Source organism: Phalacrocorax aristotelis, chromosome 5, assembly GCF_949628215.1.
Source record: "Phalacrocorax aristotelis chromosome 5, bGulAri2.1, whole genome shotgun sequence".
Classification (NCBI taxonomy): Eukaryota; Metazoa; Chordata; class Aves; order Suliformes; family Phalacrocoracidae; genus Phalacrocorax; species Phalacrocorax aristotelis.
This window is the reverse complement of record NC_134280.1, coordinates 58,725,804-58,746,286: the sequence shown is the minus strand read 5'-3', so window position 1 is coordinate 58,746,286 and position 20,483 is coordinate 58,725,804. Positions and strand designations below refer to the sequence as shown.

General features: G+C 41.4%; 1 protein-coding gene and 1 long non-coding RNA gene across 2 annotated transcripts in view; both read right to left on the bottom strand.

The window, feature by feature from the left end:
* SWAP70 (switching B cell complex subunit SWAP70) overlaps positions 1–11,572 on the bottom strand; it is a 41,175-nt gene extending 29,603 nt beyond the window's left edge. The window contains exons 1-2 of the mRNA XM_075094792.1: positions 11,392–11,572; positions 3,243–3,383 (exon numbers count right to left, since the gene is read on the bottom strand). Coding sequence (XP_074950893.1) covers positions 3,243–3,383; positions 11,392–11,490 — 240 coding nt within the window. The 5' untranslated portion in view covers positions 11,491–11,572. The remainder of the gene's footprint in view (positions 1–3,242; positions 3,384–11,391) is intronic.
* Positions 11,573–12,834: 1,262 nt separating this feature from the next.
* Positions 12,835–20,372, bottom strand: LOC142057891 (uncharacterized). The gene is made up of 3 exons (XR_012660798.1): positions 20,254–20,372; positions 16,108–16,188; positions 12,835–14,258 (listed from the first exon to the last, which is right to left on the bottom strand). It is a non-coding gene; the product is annotated as an uncharacterized LOC142057891 (long non-coding RNA).
* Between the last annotated feature and the right edge of the window lie 111 nt (positions 20,373–20,483).

Genomic DNA, 20,483 nt, shown 5'->3' with positions numbered 1-20,483 from the left:
ACCTTTCCTTTCTAAGAAGTTTCACAAAATAATCGAAAGAAAAATGCAGCAAAACCCATGTAATTTTTTAGATCTTTAATCTCTACTAATATGCAAAGTATAATTTACCATCATCAACGTCCTACCAAATAATTCTAAAACATAAGGAAATATAGAAAATATTCGCCTTAAGTACCAGTCGTGAGATCAGTTCCGAAAATACAACAAAAGTTGGTAGTTTAAGTAGCATTCACTAAATTGTCTGGAAGATGAGATAACCTGAGGTTTAGAATTATGTCCTTCTTTGTCTCCCCCACTCTGACTCTTCCCCCCTGTAAATAAGCCATGTTGCAAAATACCACCGTCATAACTGAAAATGAAACATTTTCAATTGGCATTAAAAGACATATATTGTAAATAATGGAACATGCTAAAATATGGTTATGAAACCAAGTAAAACAAATTATGAAGACATTATACTGGCAAGCAACAGCTCCCTCCTGAAAGGGACACTTAGAGAACAAGAACAGATTCTGTTTCAGAGGCAGGAAAATCCTAGGTACATCTGTCTGCTAAGTAACAAGCAGCATGATACTAAAAATCATCAGTAAGACAATACTAATTATTCAAACTATTTATTCAAATTCCCTACTTGGATAAAGGAAAATAGTTGCAACCGATTTGCCTCACTAAACTACCGACTTGTGCCTTTCTTTATATTTATAGGATATCTTGATAGCTTGGTTCTATATAAAGAGGCTTTATTGCAGGGTAACACAGGGTAAGCCAGCACTAAAAATATAAAAAGCTATGCTGCTTTTAAAAGTACAACAGAAGTTATTTCAAAAGGTTACAAAGTCCTCTCAATAAAATTGTAAGTCACAGTTATATATCTGTTCTAAAAGAAACTTAAGGATTCATTCTTTAAATATTTTACTAATGTTTTAAAGCAAAATATCTTGAGATCAAAAAAATACCTCTTGATCAGGTTGCTCTTGCTCAAATCAATTAATTCACCAGATGATGTTTGACTGGAAATTGAGAGATCTTCCTCTGTATTTGGGGTATAAAGCACCCGTCCTTCTTTAGTAACTTTGCTTACTAGCATAAATTAATAGCATTTGTTCTACAATCACCCCATCTAAAAGAATAGGTTATGCCCTGGAAGAATGAAAAAAGAAGGGTTTTCTTGTTTGCTATTTTTGCTTGTTTTAAACAAAGGAGACATGCTATGAACCAGTGACTTCATGCCACTGCATGTTGTCTTTTGGCACTGATGTAAAGTCACCTCTGAAGGATGAGATGTCACAATCAAGATTATTTTTCCAGTCCACAAAGATAGCCTTCTGTCTAAAGAAATTCACTAATTTTTAATAGTACATATCTAAACTGTTTAAAAGCATTTAGTCAGGATTAACTGAAGTTACAGGTATTTTAATCCTGTTCCTTAACATCTTCATCTTTTAAGATGAACTAATGGTATGGGTATATCAGGCAATTATTGGAAGCCAGATCACTGTATGAATAAAAGAACACAAGAAACTACATGCAGCCATGCTCTTTCCTTTCATGAGAAAGCAAGGTAGCTTGTCCTTTGTTTTTACTTTGTTTTTACCATGGGGCAAGAAGGTACCCCAGAGTATCTACACATTATAAATTCACACCAACATGCTTATGTGGCCAGGTCTTTAATTTTCAAATTAAAGTGTTATTTAAATGCAATTGCTCCTCATTTCTGTAACAATTCTTTCTATAAACACCCTTTAAGAGTAAAGCATGTTTATATTTGAAAAAGCCTTCCATATCTATGGGGTTTTTTTGTTTGTTGTTTTTTTTTTTTAACTTAATGGCTTGCTACTGCCTACAAATGGTATTAACAAAAACCACTGTGGTTCAGACTCTACTACCATAACCCTTAGGTCAAAATAAAGTAAGGCCTTTTCTTTTTCCACAAAAGTTGTATAAAAACTGCTGGTCTCCACTGAATCTTCAAGGAGCTCAGGCAGCCAACACAAAGTGGAAATGAGATCACAAACTTCTTAGAGACAAACCAAGATTCTCCAACATCAAACCACCAAGACATTAAGCCGGTACCTTTATCTGTATTAACAGCCAACAACTTCCACACATGAAACAGGACACTGAGTTTGAGAGAAACACAGACTAAAGAGACAGAGGAGCTGATAAGACTTAGCTAGATATATGAAGCTTCTCCTGTTTCCAAGCTGCCAGACTGCTCTATATATGTATCATATTTTCCACCAATATTAAATGTACATTAAAGAAGCAGTAAATATCAGCAAATCAGGCTAAGGATTTTGCATAATCTGCAATTGCTGCATTCGACTTTCCAGCAGCCTATCACTTCAGAACTTCTTAACATTATAAAAGAAAGCAAACATCTATGTATCTGTAGCCACAATGTCAAAGTTTGAGGGTTTCTGGGGTCGGCCCCCAGGTGGATGAGAAATCAGTGGTATTGAAGCTGATATGTTTGCACTATCACGTGTCCTGCTTTTCACTATCTAGACCAGTCTCTCAACAGAAGCTGTCAGAAAAAAAAAACCAGGAAGATAGTTTACTTTCAAAAATTTCAACCTAAATCTCAAACGCACAGCTCCCAGAGCCCAGCACTGACCCAGTGACTACCTATCTTAGAACAAGATGGAGCAGAGAGTAGGGGAAACCCTGCTAGCTTTCCAGAGCTTCCCCCCAAACACAACACAACAGAAGACTGAAGAGTGCTCAGATATGAAAGGAAAGGACTTGCAAGACTGAACTTAACAACACACCCTAATGTCACCCACTGCAACTATCTGAAGGGTTCTATTTATTAAAATACCTTGTGACCAGACATTAAATATTTTTTTGCCCTTCCTATTTGCAAAGGAGCCTATAACAATATTCTGTGACACCTGTAGTATGAAGGATAATCTATAGCTCTAAGACACTTTCAAATAAATTCAGGCTGAGGTGCCTTATTAATATGAACATGGTTCTGCAAGAACACAACTTAGACAATGACCAGATGTAACAGGAAATAGAAACCAAGGAGAGAAACAAGAAGTAGGGAACAGTGTACCCTTCCATTTTAAGGCACAGACTCTCCAGAGTACCCGCCCCATCACGACCCCACACAGGCACACTCACAACGAGAGTGTCTCCGCACCAGCATGCTTCCTGCAAGCAGAGGTCTACTGTAAAGACACTCTAATACAAATCCTGTTAAAGGGAAAACCAGAACACAAGAATTCAAAACTTACCTTCTCCAAGATGAATTTGTTTAGATAAGGCATGTAACCCTGATTGGAAACTGGTCCTTCATCATCATCCCTAAAGTGTTCTTCCAAGGCCACTGGGTCGTGGGGGACATTTAATACTGTGCACAAGTTGTGAGAAAGGACCTAAGGACAGAAGAGAAATCAATGACCCCACTGTTGGCCTTAACCATGCTGCGTTCCCTCCAGAGCAGACCTGTGATTCGCAAAACCATGCACAGAAAGTGACACCTTCATGTCAGCACAAGTTCTACCCTGTGGATTTTTGTCAAAAACCAAAACATAACCAAAAAAGTTGACTCCAAGGATTGATCAGCTTCAGACAGTTGCACGTTTACAGAAGCAATGCCATCACAGATAAGTCCATTCCTATAGAAGTGCAAACACGGCTACAGAAGCTACCCTTTGTGCACACATGGAGAGGCATGCAGAAACACCAAGATAATATTTGCAGAGTAAAATTAGATAGCTACAGAAAACAACCACAAACACCTAGACTTTGAAATTATATTTACTACCTAGTGAAAACAAGTAACCAAGAAAACTCCTCACAATGTGTACCTTTACTTTACAAAGAAATGACCACTCAAATTAAAGCATTAACAACGGTTTTCTCTCATCTGCTTGTTTTTGGATTGCTTCTCAACATTCACCCCATGTTTCAGTCAGCAAAGGAAAAGTAAATTTATAAAAAGGGGAAGGGTTTAGGCGTGCTTCTCAAATTTTTATTTTAAAAAGGTATTTGCATGAATTATGTCAAGAGCTTAACACCCACCAGCACCCATGTCGCTTCTTGAGAAATGACCTTCAAGAAGAGGCTATACGCTTGATTAGTTTTAAGGAAGTACTGAATTATTGAAAACTAACTGGCAGCCAAGTCATCTCAACTTCTTCAACCTAGACTGAGTTTTGCCCACACAAACTAACGTCTCGGTACCAACAACAGGAAGGTAGAGCCTGGGTAGCAGTCAGTCCAGTGCCACCAGCACTTTGCTAAGAAAGGCAAAGCACCCATCGCTTGCGCTGTTCATGCCGTCTCGAGTCAGGTCAGTCCTGTAACATGCTGCCCACTGGGTCTTAAACACACTGTCACTTGGGAGCCTTCTACCTTGGCATGATGCAGAGTTAAACCTCTGAAGACCATGTACTGGCTTCAGGAACTGGGCTAAGGATTTAACTTCACATGCCCAGGAATGGTCTGCATTGAAAAAAATGTAACTAAGAACCAAAGGCAAAAAATACAGGTAAACAAAATTAAGCAGAGGTAAAACAGTTGCATCTTTTGAAAAGGCATGCTGCTTGTGATTTGTTTTTCTTTTTTAAATCGGCAACTAGATGGGACAGACTGCAACTGAATTTTGGCATATGTTTTACTTTTTCACTGTGCAGCATAAAATTTAAAAAACAGACCCAAATGATGCAAAAAGAAAGCAGTAAAAAAAATGTGCAGAAAATTTATAAGCATATTTAGGTGAGTAGACATAAAGTAGTTGAGATGGGGTAGCTGCAAAATAAGAAGTGAAAGTTAAGTCATCAAAGCCTAGGAAATCAAACCTATGCTACACACTTAAAATGTCTGGGCTTCCAGCCCACCCCCACCTCGCACCCTCCCACACCCAACACCCCCTCAAAAAAAAACATGTTTATTTTTCTTATGTATGATAAGGAGACATGCCAGAGTCTAAGCACTAGTTAGTATGAAAATCTACAAAGATGGCCCAAGATGCAAGCTCAGTTCAGAGAATTCTTCTCTACATACCTCCAAAGTTACACTTTCTTTTAGAAAAGCACACATTTCCATGAGAAATACATGTTTTTGTTGTTGCATGCTAACATTAAGCCACCAGAGCTAACTAGGTGCAAGACTTTAAAAACAGAAAAACAATAGCATCTGCCATATCACAACAAAAGCTGTATTTCCCAAACTAGCAAAATAGTATTTAGAAGTTATCACATTTCACACTACCCTTCATCAACAGCACGTTTCCCTTCAATCTATCCTTATTTTTAACCACCACATCAAATCAAGTATTTGAGTCCATGTGATTTACATATGGGGGGGAAAAATATACTATCATGTGTGTTTCCCCTTCTATTTAAGGCTTCTGTTGTTATTTATATAACACTGAGGGATTATTGAATTTCTGAGAGATAATCTCAGTTTTCCTACCAGACTGTAGTTGCTAATACTATAAAAAACCACTTGGCTAATAAAAATATTCTAAAAGCAAAACTGATTTAAGTGTATTACCAAAATAACTTAAAAGTCTCAATAAAACACTTTCTCATCACGTTCTTTCTACATGTTTCTCTTGTCCCTTTTTTGGCCTTCTTGCTGTGCTCGGGCTGTCAGAAACCTAGGTGGTTTCCACATCAAGCAACCAATTTACCAGGAAAGAATTCCACTTTCAATCATCTTCTAAGATCTGCCTTATCTGTGATCTCTCCTGTGCCCAGTGCTCTCTTTTCATAACTCAGGAAATTCCTCGGTGCCTGCGCCAAAGCCTGCCATTCTCTAGCAGGGCCAAGTGCCAGCCAAATTCTTCAGTTGCAGGGTAAGCCTGAAAAATTCTGCGCTAAGGTCTCATTTTGTTTTGTTCTCTCAAATCACATTAGCTGGACCATGATATACTCTATTTTAATGACCAATTTTTAAAAAATAACCAATCTAGTTGAGTATTAGCTTAACTGGGGTGCGAAAAATTGCCTTGCCTTGCAGAAACTCCATCAACCATGAGGAAGTTTTGCACCAGTAAGGATTATTCCCCCCATGCCCCCAGAGTTGCTAGGCAGCTTTTTCTTTCAGCGCTTATTATGCTCTGGACGCCACATTTAACAATCTATCTTCATGCCAGAGCCAACTCCTGCCCCAGGCCAGAGGCTCATCTCTGTGCTGCGGCAAAGGGGTACAGCAGTGGTCCCCAAACTGTAGTCCATGAGACAGTACAAGTGGTGTGCAAAGGGTTCACAAAACCACTGCACTCTGGGCACACATCTTCCATTAGCAATGAAAAGTTTTGTAAGAAAGATGCCTAGTGGTGCCCAGGGAACACTGAAGGTATTCTACTCTAAATATAAATAACCAGATGAAACAAGCAAGCGGAACGCCAAAGGTCATTACAGACTTTGGATTTATTTTTTTTTATGGCCAGTCTCATGCTGCATTACCTTGAGTGCATATCTCCAGCCCAGCTCTACTCCACCACAGCTGCTCCCCTCTAAGCTCCCATTTTCCAAAACACTGATCTTCCAAAACTTTAAGCACATGTTGAATTGTTACCATCTGAGTAGTTCCATTTAACCTTGCCCATAAAAGTGATCTGCGTTTCTAAAGGGAAAAGGAAGATCTGCTAGACTACTTATTGCTCAGTGACAAAAATTTGGCCAATATGATAGTAGGCGCACTAACAAGGCAGACTAATCCTACAGCAGCTATTGTCAGTTTCTTCAGTACTTTCTTCTTCTTTTCCATCTTTCAGGGGGGTCTTCTCCCTCCCCCATCTCTTTCTAAGGTTTTAAAATGTTGGCATCGCAGATCCTGACAGCTCCATTCAGTGGCTTCATCTGAATTCATTCCAAGACATTCTTGGCTCATCTCTCCCTGACATCCATGTCAGCAGCTAGCCAGCCAAAATAAGGGTACTCACAAGTACTTTCCCTTTTCCTTTTTTTTACCAGTGTGGAAACCAGCATCCTATATGCCCCTTGTCACAGGCACAAGGTCTTTTCAACCAGGGTACATCTTAAGCATACAGTTTCTTGCATCACAGTGTCTCTAAGGTAAAGCTTCCTTATCTGCTCAGGTAGCAAATGCTCCGGTCAAAGTCTTATTATTTAACACCAGGGTTAGTCAGCAACCACTTCCCCAGTTGGATGAGCATATTCAAGCCTGGCCTCTGCCAGCTCAGGCTCCTGGCGCTAGTGCCCTTCGTCCACATCACCTTTCCATTCCTTCATTTGCTCCCTTTTCCCTTGGGCACTCACAGACTCCTTGTCGCTTTTTCAACAACACCACCCTTCCATTTGCCTTCATTATCAGCACACTCCCTTTAGCCCCCAGTCACATACTGGTGCCAGCCTGCATCTGTCCAATTGCCAAGGGAATTGCCTTCTCCCCTGCGTCTCCCAGCCCTTAGAAAGAGCTCTTCCTTGAAACCCATTGACAAAACCTCAAGGACAAAGGTTAAATGGGCTGCTGATCCACTGTCAGCTGCTCCTCTCAAACACAGTATCATGGCCCCATCATTTCCTGCTGTCACCCCTTTTGGTCTACGAGCTGCCTTGGTTTGCCGGCTCTTCTGGAAGAGGGGCAGCCCTCTCCTCACACCTTACAGACATGATTCCTCATGGCTACCCTAATACAAACGCTTGAGCCCTGTTAATAACGTCAGAGTACAACTCTCATAGTGAGTCATAATGACTAATTTCCTACCATCCTTCAATGCTGTACAAAGTCAATTGTCCGGCTGGGGTCCTGCCCACTCGTCACAGGCTCTCAACCCTTCCAGTGCCTTGCTACATTGTTCGAGGTCTTCCTCTCCATTCGGACCATCCCTCTTGCCCCTGATTACACCATTCTTCCTCTTCCCACCGGCCACTTACTTCCCATTTAGTAAAAAAGCAAAACAAAGATAAGAGGTACAATAATCCTATAACGTCCCAGATACAATAAAAGACCGGTTTAAATTTTCTAAGCCTGACTAATAACTTTGGTCACCCACACGTTACAGGTCCGAATGAGACCATATTTTCACAAGGTGCTTACTATCCATGTCCTGCAGATATGCCAGAAATCCAAGACTTTGAAAATCCACCCCACTGGTAGCACACAAAACAGAACAAGAACAGCCAAGCAGAGACAGGTCACAAAGCAACATAAGGAAGAGCTTCCAGGCAGAGTGTAAAAACTAATTGGTACATATTCTTTCCAAGATCCAATCATACAAACATACTGCAAGGAGTATTGCTGGCTGCTAAGTGTAACTACATTTAAAACCACAGTGTTTTAATATCCAGATGAAAAGCAGATTGAATGTCAGCACTTTACACAAACTTTTAAAATAAGTAAATTTTAAAATTGCAGATTGCAAGAAAGATGACATTGGATTTAGGTATGTGAAAGCAAGTATTCGGATGTAGCTTGTGCTCAAACCACAACAGCAGCTATAACTGCATACATAGAACTTATACTCTAGCATTGCTATATCAGTGTTTGAAAGTCCTGAAACACACTGACAAAAAAATGATTGTATCCATATTTCAAGGTGTCATTTCAGAACAGAATACACAAATGTCTGTGATGTAGAAAAAAGGGTAAGATCTGCAGCCAGCATAACAGTAGAACTTCTGAAGATTACTGATTAGACAAAAAGAAAAAAAATCAGTGCACACTAGAAGATAATATTCAAAATTAAACGGAGGACTGATTTGACCATCTCTCAGCAGCTCAGACTATATACAAAAGATACAAATGGATAAAAGACATCTCATTAAATCCTTACTATTCCAAGCAAGTCCTAGTTTTCCGCCAAGCGTTTGATGTTTCTCCAGACTACAAAACAGACCCAATTCACTCCCCTCCGTCCTCTTGCTCTAGATATATTAAAAACAATGTGTGATGCCAACCCTCCACTGTAGGGCCTCAGCTACATAACACACATTAATTTTTCTTACGGTATTTAATGAAAACTATTTATTTGTATGTAGGCTCAAAGACCACTTCTGGGTAAAGAAACTAGAAAACACTCTCTTTAACAACTGGCATGTTATACTTAGGACCTTCTGTGCAACATGATGTCAATACCTTATACTGGATGATACAATTCGAAGATCTGTTGGCAGTAAGCTTTCTTGTTGATGAGGGAAGAGTTCAGTAAGTTACAACACTGCATGCTGTTCTCAGAAAACAGTTTTTTACAACTTTTTTTATAACTGGAATTTCACTAAATTATTCAACATATTTTTCTAATGCCACAGATCTCTACTAACCTGTTTATCTGCAAGCCTCATCTCTCCATTTTATAGGGGTGCTAGATCTTCCTCATGGTAACATGGAAAGAAATACTTTATTGTGAAATACCTTAGTACAACATAGCCCTAAATAAGACCGGAACTTCTGTTTTGCTGTCCTGCCTAGACCCTCTCTGCTGCATTGATGTGGGGTTACTGCCATAACATACACCTTTTCTCCCCAGTAGGACTATCGGTATGTCACCACATTCATCATTTGCCACAAAAAGCCTACGCAATAATGCTCCCTACCCCTTCCTGTGCTTCCTGAAAACTAACTCTTGGTGGCCACGGGGGAAGGCAGCAGCCTCACTTCAAATTTGTTTCTGCATTCCCACATCTCCCTTTATATCACAGACAGAACTGGACAGACCCACAAAGACCCACTTTTTTCATCCCTTCTCTCTCACAGATGGACAGAATGAAACATCAGAACTGTTTAGGAAGATGTTTGATAGGTAACGAGGGGATAAGCTTAATTTCCCCTTTCATTTTTTACCTTTTTTAAACACAAGCATTTGTAGACATGGGGCTCTAATAAGACAGCAGAGCATGACAAGTAACTGCTTCAATTTGGAAATACAACTGCTGCTCTAATCCCCTACATGAGTCAATGATCTTAGAGAACAAGTGATGACACCTCCATCACAGCAAGCCGTATGAGTCCACCAGCATCCTGGCTGCTTTGTTAGCCATTTAATTCACCCCAGCAACTGTGCGACCATGACAGCTTCTTCTCTGAAGAAGCATGCCAACACAAGCTGCAGACACACCTCCTGGGTGACTGCACTGAGCACACAAATCACACAGCAGCACACACAAGGTGTGACAGCATGACAGGAAAACAGGATTCCTTTAAAGAGCAAGACAATAAAAAACGCCTATCTGCAACCTACTTCAGTTAGTCTTGCAACACTGCAACATAAATACTCACTGTCATGACACCACCTGTAAAAGACCTGAGACCTGCACATGTTTTCAGCTTGAGCTTGCAGTCAGGTCTGGCCTCTTGCCAGACTCCTGCCCCACAGTCGCTTCTGGCCAAGTTAGGCTGTATCTCACAGCCTGATCACCCCGAGCAAAGAAAAGGAGAAGAGGAACGGGCTGCTTGCAGCACATTGCATGTTGTGGACACTTATTACATAATGCTGAAAACAAAGTCCTTTAGCTTACTCACGCTTGGAAACGCCACCCGCAGCACGGCCACTCTCTCATGGAGTTAATCCCGCAAAGGGCACAAACTCCAGCTAATTTTTGCGGCCCACACAACTCCAGCACTCAGTACAAGGACCCACAGTCTCAAATGTCAACAGGTGTTGCCTTCTTATTCAAAATATTTATTTAGCCAGATTCCTGCTATTATTCCCAGGCCAAGACAGTCCCATAAAGCAGGGCCAAGACAGGACTGGATTCAGCAAGCTGCCTGAGAGCTCTTTTAAGAGCACAAACATTACTTCAGCATGTAAGCTAAGGAAAGAATGGCACAGTTGGAGGCTCTTGACTAGTTCTCCTGTTTATAACCAAATAAGAGAGTACTGTGGTACCTCGCTCTCCTCTTGGCAAGCTATGAGTTTCACTTGGACGCAGCTAACCCCCACAGATAGCACCTTGTGGCTACCCCACAGAAGATTTTGGCCAGAAAGGGTACCAAGGACATGCAGTTGAATGCGGAGCAGAAACACAACGAGGGTTTCTGCACTGACATCCCAAGGAGGGTGAAGTGCTTGCCTGGGCAGAATGAAAATAAGCCTCCTTCAGCGTGAGGAAGGGCCCATGCAAGGCTCCACTGGGAGGCAGGTACCCAGGAGCCACAGCAATGGGCAATGCCATGTGACGGACAACGGCCTCAATGGAGAAAATCCAATTCACGGCCCCCAAGCATGCTTTGAAAATGGGTGGCCATGTCCCCTCAATCTGGCCCTGAGCGCGACCACCTCGGGCGGGGCCCATGCTGAGCATCCCACGTCCACCATGGAGGCGGCTGGTGCGGAGGGCCGAGGCCCGTGTCACGGCCTCTCACACCCACGGGGAGCCCGAGCCCGGGCCCCGGCCCTGCGCCGCACCCCCTGGGCTCGCTACCCCTCGCTCCTCGCTGGGCCGGGCCGGGCCGGGCCGCCCCACTTGCCTTGAGCTGGGACTTGGAGACCTTCCCGCTGCGGTCGAGGTCGAGGGCGGTGAAGGCGTGCCAGATGGACTTCAGCAGCTCCTCCTTGAGGCCCACCATGGCCGGCTCGCCGGCTGCTGTCTCCCCGCTCCCGCGGCCCCTCTGCCTTCGCCTCGCCCGGCCCCGCCGCCGCCGTGCCCGCCCCGCACCGCCCCAGGGGCGGGTGCCAGGCCCTGCCTGGCCCCGCAGGCACCGCCCCGGCATCCGCCTGCCTCGGAGGCGAGCGCCGAGGGCGGAGGGGCGAAGAGCCGGCAGGGTCGGGCGGCCGAGAGCGACGGGGCCGCGCCGGAGCGTTCCGCAGGGCACCTACCGCGGCAGCGCCGGTTCCGCGGCCCCTGCGAGAGGCCAGCCCCGGTTCCGCGGCCCCTGCGAGAGGCCAGCCCCGGCGCTCCGTGGCCCCGGCGGCGGCTTCTTCCAGATGAGTACGGTACAAGGAGTGGTACAAAATACCATTACGAGGTGGAGGAGTGTGTTTGGTTTTTTCAGTCGTTCAGCAGCTGCTGCGTGAGGATTGCAGATGTCTCCTTGCTCCTCGTGCTTTGTAGTGGATCCCTGAGTGGTATTTCTCTCCTAACAATATGGTTAGTTGCTTCTAGGCCAGAAGTGGCAAGAAGATGCTGCTGTAACATATATTGCTTTGAATACTGTATCTGAGATAATTCACAGTACACAGCTCATGATCAAGGTAAGGTTTCAGTTACATGGGTTTTAAGCAGAACCATTAAGATCCCAAATTGAAGACATATAACAAACAAGGGGAAAAAAATTTTTTTTTAACTTGACCTGGAGGCCCAGACAGGCAGCACCATGCAGCACAAGCTGAGTAGGCACAGGCTTAATTTATGTGGATACTAATCCTCACTGTACAATGGTCTGGTCAGGATCACTACAAAGTCCACTGCAGGAAGTACTTTTAATTCTCATATGTGATAATTCATAAAGTGAGTTTTCTATATGTGGGAAATTGGAGACTGGAATCATGCAGAGATTTACAGTGATTTTTGTTCTTTAGTGTCCTCTCTAGCTTACAGCAAGCAACAAAAAATACTCTAGCAATGCAGAAATGGCATAGTCTTTCAGTAGCATAGTGAATAGTCAAACACAACCTATTTTATTCATGAGGCGTATCCTAGCAGCCTTTTCCCCCTCATTTTTCTTAACCTTTTCCTCCATAGTTTATTCAGGACTTTGGAATCCACAATTATTTATGCTCTTTCCTCAAGATGGATGGTGTGAACTATACAGTTAACATCAACAATTAATTGGATTAAATTTCCTAATAAACCTGATTTGCTAACATTATAGGTGTTAACATTACCACAAATACCTATCATCTTGAAATACATCAGCATTTCTCCAATTTGACCACAGCTATTCCACTTAAGGAGGAAGGAGGCAACTTTTGTATATGCAGACAACTTAACAAACTTACTTTATTTGGTAGCTGAGCAACCACAAGGTCACTAGTAAATACAGAACGTCCCTATTGAAGTGCATTAAAATACAGTTAGGTTCTATGAAATGTCACTGAGGAAAAGCGATTAATGTAGTTCACACATGAGTCTCCTCATGGCAGGGACTTAATGTCTGTTTTGAACAGAGTTCAGTGGTTTTTGGCAGCTCAGTTTTATAAAAACAATAGAGTGGAAAAATGAAATTAAACCAAAATGCCCCGCAAAGTAATCATAAACTTTTTTTTTCTTCTCTTCATCACAGCTTCTTTGTGCTTCTCTTCATTCTCTTTGCTGGCTTCTGTTACTCCTGATTTAAATGACATGCTAAAATCCTTTGCCAGGACAGGACTTGTTTTCCACTAAGAACATAAATAGTTCCATTCAGGTCAATGGGTTAACAGTCCATGCTTAAATGTTTCATTGAAATTAGTAGGTTTTACAAGCCTCAGCTGCTCCAGCTTTTGGTAAGTTAATCAAAAGGATGCTTACAAGTTATGCACAAAACTAGGACATTATTTTATACAGACACTCGTATTTAAAATAGTTCAATCTTGTAAAAACTAATTGAGCAAAACCAGTTAAACTGACGTTCATATGCAGACATAAACTTGCTGTTGAACAAACCCTTTGTTTTTTATATTTACCCAAAATAGCTTTAACAAAGTTACAGGACTAACTGCATCCACACCCAAACTGGAGTTATTTTAAGCAGCTCTTCTGTTTCAATGTGCTAGTTGTGATCTTTGCATACCCAAGACTTTACATTCTAAACCTTTGAAGATAAGATTGACATAACATCCATAGAACATTAATTAACAATGATCACACTTAACCAGGAAGTCCTTGGTAGCACTATATAAACTCTAAATTGCTTTCATGGTACAAGTTCTGCTGCGACTTATTGTACTATTTTCTTGAAAGTTGTCTGAGATCTCAAATTATTTTAAATCTGTGCTTCTTCTAATGTTGTTTGCTCACATAGTTAAAAACATCACTGAAGGGTGCTGAGATCAAGGAGGGAAAACTGGCTCACAGTCTCATGGAGTGACTCACTTTCAGGAAGAAGCTTTAGTTAGACCCCGCTGAGGCTCAGCCTTAAGAGGTCAATCGCTTTTCTCTTCCTCCTCCCTGCAGAAGCTTAATTACTCCGTGTTAGCCAAATAATAAGTATTTCTCAGGGAGGTTCTAACCAGAGGAAAGTAACAGTTCAAATGCGTAATCTAATTCTGTTCTTTGCCACTGAGTCAGTTAAACTTCCATCAAGGAAAGAATTCAGACACATCAGCAACTCACAGTTTTCTGCTCATTGTTAGGCAAGAGAAAAATCTTCCTGAACTGTGGCTAGACCAGTCATTTTCGTTCTCCACAGGAAGACTAAATTGAAGCAAACAGAATTTGAAGACCATTAAGCCAACTTTGTAGCAAACTGTGTTTCTAGTACCTGCCATTTCACAGCAATGTTTCAGTAGAAAATAAAACTAAAGCAAATGCCAGTGTTTGTGATCAATGAATAGTTTCTGAACAGACTAGTCCCACCATAAAACATCTCAAGGAAACATCGAAGTAGTGGGGGGACAGTGTAAAAAACAGTAAGTATATCTGACATTATTCTGTAACCCAGTCCTCAAGCCAGTTGAGGAATTTGTTTTTTCTATTATTTTTAAATACTTTTTAAAGTTTTATCTCTGGCCTTATAGACATGCCTTGAATATTTCCACTGAAACTATGTAGAAATTAAGCATGAAAATTATTTTAGGTGAAATAGGAAGCAGCATTAGATGCTGAATCAGAATGGCAGCTCAGTCTCTCCTACAAAAAAACCCAGTTAATTTTCCATTCACTTCTAAGACTTCTAGAGCAATCTTTAAAGTGATTCCATCATAGCACGCCTACTTTACTGTAGTTTTCTGCTACTGCCACACATATGCACAACACATGCGTTTCTATTCAAACTTGACAAAAGAAACGTAATGAAGAGGTAAGACACAGAGCATTAAGTTAGCTTTCAGTTCCTCCCTAGTAACACACATCTTACCCTACACTTGTAGCTGCTAAGGCATTTCTCACCAAGTTACAAAACTCACCATAGAACAGAATACCACAGATACCTTACCTGCAGAACAAGTATAAGGGGAGATTCTACCCTCAACATCTTAACACCTAAGTAGCCAAAAGCGAGGAGGCAAGAGAAAACAGCTGCAGAGGTACGAAGATCACCCAAGGTTGGTGAGACTACTAAAGGTTGGGAATAGGAGGTATTTCTCCTGCCCCCCCATCCCTACCCTGAAGAACACCTTGCCTAAAATACTTTCATTGGTGGTGCATTCTGTTGTCTGTAAGTCAACAGATGGACAAGATCTCCATCAGAATTCAGGCTGAACAAGCAGAATCTTTTCCTGTTCATAAATGGTAATTCAGTAATTTTGTCCATTAGCCCACCTATCTGACAGTACCCCTAGGGATACATAGAAGATCATTATTTAGAATTAGGCCAGTTATTCTGCTTTCACCCTGAGTCAAACAGAGAAATCAGTTTAGACCAGCATGATTATTCAGATGTCATGCTAAATATTGATGCTGAATATTAGGAGGTCAAGTGACTGGCAAAAGATGTTTGAAACCAGTTCTTCAGATTTTTCAAGAATATCCAGAATCTCAGATAATTTTTAAGCATGTACAACCTCAGATCTCTGAGCAACAGTAATAAATTGCTTCCTGTTTAATTAGGCACAGCAATATTCTCTGCTCGGGGCACCTCCTTTTCCTCTACCCCAATCCCATTATACTTAGGGAAGATAGCATCTTCATCCAATTCCAACTGTTTAAACAGAAGCAGGACCTTAATTTCCTCTGTGCTGTCCTGCCCAGTCGCTGCTTCTTCCTGCTCTCTCTGCAGTGTTTCTTGAGACAAAAAGCTTTGTCAGCTCAGCAGCCTCCAAACAGGGGAGCTCACAGCTCTCTCCAGTGGTTTCCACGGTTCACTGAGTGAAGGTTCAGGCAGGAAAACAGCCCTGCTTTTGGGTCTTGCTAGCTATTGCTTTAGACTGGAGTCCTCAAGCACGGCTATTGCAGTGGTATTTGTAGGTAGCACACATGCACAGACAGAATAAGCATGTATGTTATATACCAAATAACACAGATGGTAAAATCATGAGGGTGCCTTTCCCAAGCCTACAGAACTGAGGGGGTGGGTAAAGATGGAAAAATAAAAGTCAACGCTTACCTGAACTACTGCTGGCAAGAATGCTCAGTCACTACTGTCGAACAAGATAATGATTTCTAACATTCAGGGTCAGGTGACATACTAGCACACAAAACACATGGAAGACAAAAATTTAGTGTACAGTTGACTATTTTGTCCAGCAGGTGTTGCTGGAGACTACAAAACACATGAAAAACAGGGGCAAGCTGGTCAGCCTTTGGTAGGGGGTCAAACAGTGCATGGTCCTTCCTCTTCCCAGTTCAACAAAAGAATAGGGTGACTAAGTATACTTTTATTCCTGAAACTTTTAAATGTTACAGTCTAAAGTAATGCAGTCTATGAAATTGAAATCCTATTTTCAAATATAAAAGCAGTGCCTACCTCCATTTCTAGGTGGAGGTAAAGCTCGACTATAGCTTCATAAAAAAGCCAAGTAGTAAGTCTTTCAGGTTCTGCGTCTTATTAATTCAGATCCATCTCAACTAAAATAAAACATGTTTTTAGGTCTGTGGAAATCAACAGCTTGGGGGGGAGGGGGAGAGCGCAGGGCAGGAAATCGGTGAGCTGATAGGTCAAGGTCAGGCTGGAAGAGACTCTGAGCAACCTGGTGTAGTTAAAGATGTCCCTATCATTGCAAGAGGGCTGGCCTAGATGACCTTTAAAAGGTCCCTTCCAACCTAAACCATTCTATGATTCTGTGACACTTGGAAACAGAAAAAAATAAAAAACCAAACTCCACACAAAATCATCCCAGACAAATGCTGTGTATCAATAACTTAACAAAACCAAACCAAAACAAAGATGCTAAGATGACCTTAGTAATTCTAGCTGTTTAACCCTGTGTGAATTCATGGCAAAAGTTGTTGGGAGTTTGATATGCAATGTATGGAACTAGAACAATAATTTCTAGTTCTGCTACAGTTTCCAGATGGAAGGTGCTAGCTTCTCTTCACAGACATACTCCTTGCCCATCTGTTGGCCTTCACGGCTATAATGGACCAGTAGTATGCATGACTATTACAGTACTGTTTTCTGGAAAAAAATTCTCCAAGTAAATCTAATCTTGTTTCAATAGTAATGGCATATATAAAATTTTATTTAGTATTTGAATACCATGTGACTATTTTTAAAAATATAGCACTTATGATTTGATTATAACAGTTTAGGCTGCAAAACAATGAAAAACTAAAGACCATCAATATTTCTACAGGTAGTCCATGGAAAGGTTTGATTCACATGATGAAATATCTAAGAAGTGAACCAATCCTTGAGACTTGAAATTCAAATTAAGAAGTTGGGGCGTTAATACTTTTGTTTAGTTTGTTTCCAATGAGAACTAGTTTTGTGCTAGTCAAACAGAATACAATTCATCCACAAATAAATCATTTAGACGGAAAAATTTCAGAACATTATTTTGGAAAGCAGCATTTGTCAGTGTTAAGTGGTGTCATGTCTTTACAAGAAACTAATTCTGTAAGAGCTTTAGTCCACCATACCACCCATTCTTTGAGCACAAGATGCAGCAAGACTAAGCAAGACTTGACAGCTAGTGCTGTCCAGTAGCATATCATTAGAAGGCAGATTACAGACACTGGATTTACATTCAAAGACAAGACAAAGCAGCACACAAACACCTAGAGGTGGGGATATGAAATATCTGGTTTCAGTTATTTTTACATTCTCTTTCTATGTAGTTCTTCAAGAGGTCAGGTACTCTGATCAAAAAAGTAAAGGTACTATGCTACCTCTGTGTTGGAAAATTAAGCTAGATTAATTCAAAAGAAAAATGGTTAAACATTAAATGTAGCTATTTTGAATAACACCTTTGCCACCAAACTCTAATGCTTGCTTCTCAAATTGAGATAAAGCTTTCTTCTTAAAGTGCTGAAGCTCACCTTGTTACACCATGCCTGGTAGAATTTCTTCAACTGACATCTGACTTCCTACATTTTGTGAGAGGTTAATAGCTTCTTCCACCTGAAATGGTGGCTTGCTTAATTACATACAAGTTTTGCCCAATTGTTTTTGCAATAAATTTGGAAGCTACCAGAATTACTGTAAGATTGTTTCTAGTAAAAAAGAAAAAGCCTTCAATGTCGGTAAAAATAGGTATTACTTCTCACTCAGCAAGCATCTGAATCATGAATCACTGGATGCTGGGAGTATTCATGGGAAGCATTAATGCACACTTTCCAAATTCTCTGCCCCTTCCCACTGGCCACTGTTGGGGCCAGGATTCTCAGCCTCACCACTGGCCTCAGGAAAACTTATAAAAATTTTAGATAAAATTTCAGCATTCTTACTGTTCCCATAAACTACTTAAAACCCCTAAAGCTCATTCTTAAACATTCTCCTTGCCACACAGGAGAAAGTTAAAACATCCAAAGCCACTTCAGTTGCATGGTTTAGGCTGGGCATCCCTTCCATGGCAGATACAAAACCTGTGACCAGCAACAGAATAGAATAGAACCATAGAATCATTTAGGTTGGAAGAGACCCTTCAGATCATCAATTCCACCACTAAACTATGTCCCTAAGTACTGCATCTACACATCTTTTAAATACCTACAGGGATGGTGACTCCATTTTCCTGGGCAGCCTGTTCTAGTGCTCCATAACCCCTTTTGGTGAAGACTTTTTTCCTAATATCCAATCTACACCTCCCCTGGCACAACTTGAGGCCATTTCCTCTCATCCTATCACTTCTTACTTGGGAGAAGAGATCAACACCCACATCGCTACAACCTCCTTTCAGGTAGCTGCTGTAGAGAGCAATAAGGTCTCCCCTCAGCTTCCTATTCTCCAGGCTAAACAACCCCAGTTCCTTCATCCGCTCCTCATAAGCCTTATTCTCCAGACCCTTCGCTAGCTCTGTTGCCCTTCTCTGGACACACTCCAGCACCTCCATGTCTGTCTTATACTGAGGGGCCCAAAACTGAACACAGTGTTTGAAGCATGGCCTCACCAGCGCTTGAGTACAGGGGGACAATCACTCCCCTAGTCCTGCTGGCTCATATTCAGCCAGCTGTCAACCAACAACTCCAGGTCCTTTTCCACCAACAGCTCTCCAGTCACTCTTCCCCAAGCCTGTAGCATTACATGAGGTTGTTGTGACCTAAGTGCAAGAGCTGACACTGAGCCTTGTTGAACCTCATGCAATCGGCCTCAGCCCATCAATCCAGCCTGTCCAGATCCCTCTGTGGGGCCTTTCTACCCTCAAGCAGATTAGCACTCCTGCCCAATTCAGTGTCATCTGCAAACTTACTGAGGGTGCACTTGATCCCCTCATCTGGACATTTGATAAAAGTACTAAACAGAACTGGCCCCAACACTGAGCCCTGAGGAACACCACTTGTAACTGGCCACCAACTAGATTTAACTACCTTCATCACAACTCTTTGGACCCAGCCATATAGCCAGTTTTTTATCCAGCAGAGTACACCTCTAAAAGCCTGCATAGCTACTATGTACAGTTTGTTTGCGCAGCAATACCTGTACTGATGTTACATGCCTCTGAAAATCTGTGATGCAAGAGCACATAATTATCATAGGTAGATCAAATTTATTTACACTGTAAGGGAAGAAACGCTTACTACTTTGTTGATCCTCCACCAATTGATATTTATGACTGTTCAGAAGTATGCTTTATGAGAAGTCTCATTTAGTGTAGATGAACATTAAAATACTGCAACAAAACCATATGAGATAGTCTAAGTTCTTTCACAAACAGGAGAGACTATCAAAGTAAAAACTTAAAAAGTATTCCACTCTATCAATTTTTACTGATGAGAATTGCATATTCAAAAGTTACCTAAAACCAAGCCTCTGAATTTCAGTCATACATGACTAGCATTGAGACCTCTTGACAAATGTTAATTGCAAAGTTAAATATTATCACAGCCCATTCAATTCACATACAGCTTCTGATAGTCACCTGTGACTCTTTAATACAGTTATGTAAAAGCTTCCCCAATAGACTGATCTATTAAGCCCTTATTAATTTTACTGTCTCTCTTCTCTTCACGTGAGGTAGAATACAAATGCATAACAGAATATGCTGTTACTGTGTTCCCTGGACTATTCCAGTTCCTCCCACTGTTTTCTTCCCAACTTCTAAATAAGTAGTTCTCTTCCCATTCTCAGCAATTCACAAATTTTCCTCCTTACCTCAGATCCAGGTCTTTCTTCACATAGTTTCATCTAGTCCTCCCATCTTCACAGTCGTGGGTTCCCCTTGAAATCTTCCAGGGGCTTCATCTTTCCAACATGCAGGACCATTTCTGAAGCTGTAGAGACAGACTGCTATAGATACCAATGCAGACAGTGGTGTTTCTCTCCTAACATAACTATCAGCGAGTACATTATCTCAGCCCCGCTCTCATAAGAGGGAGCCACAA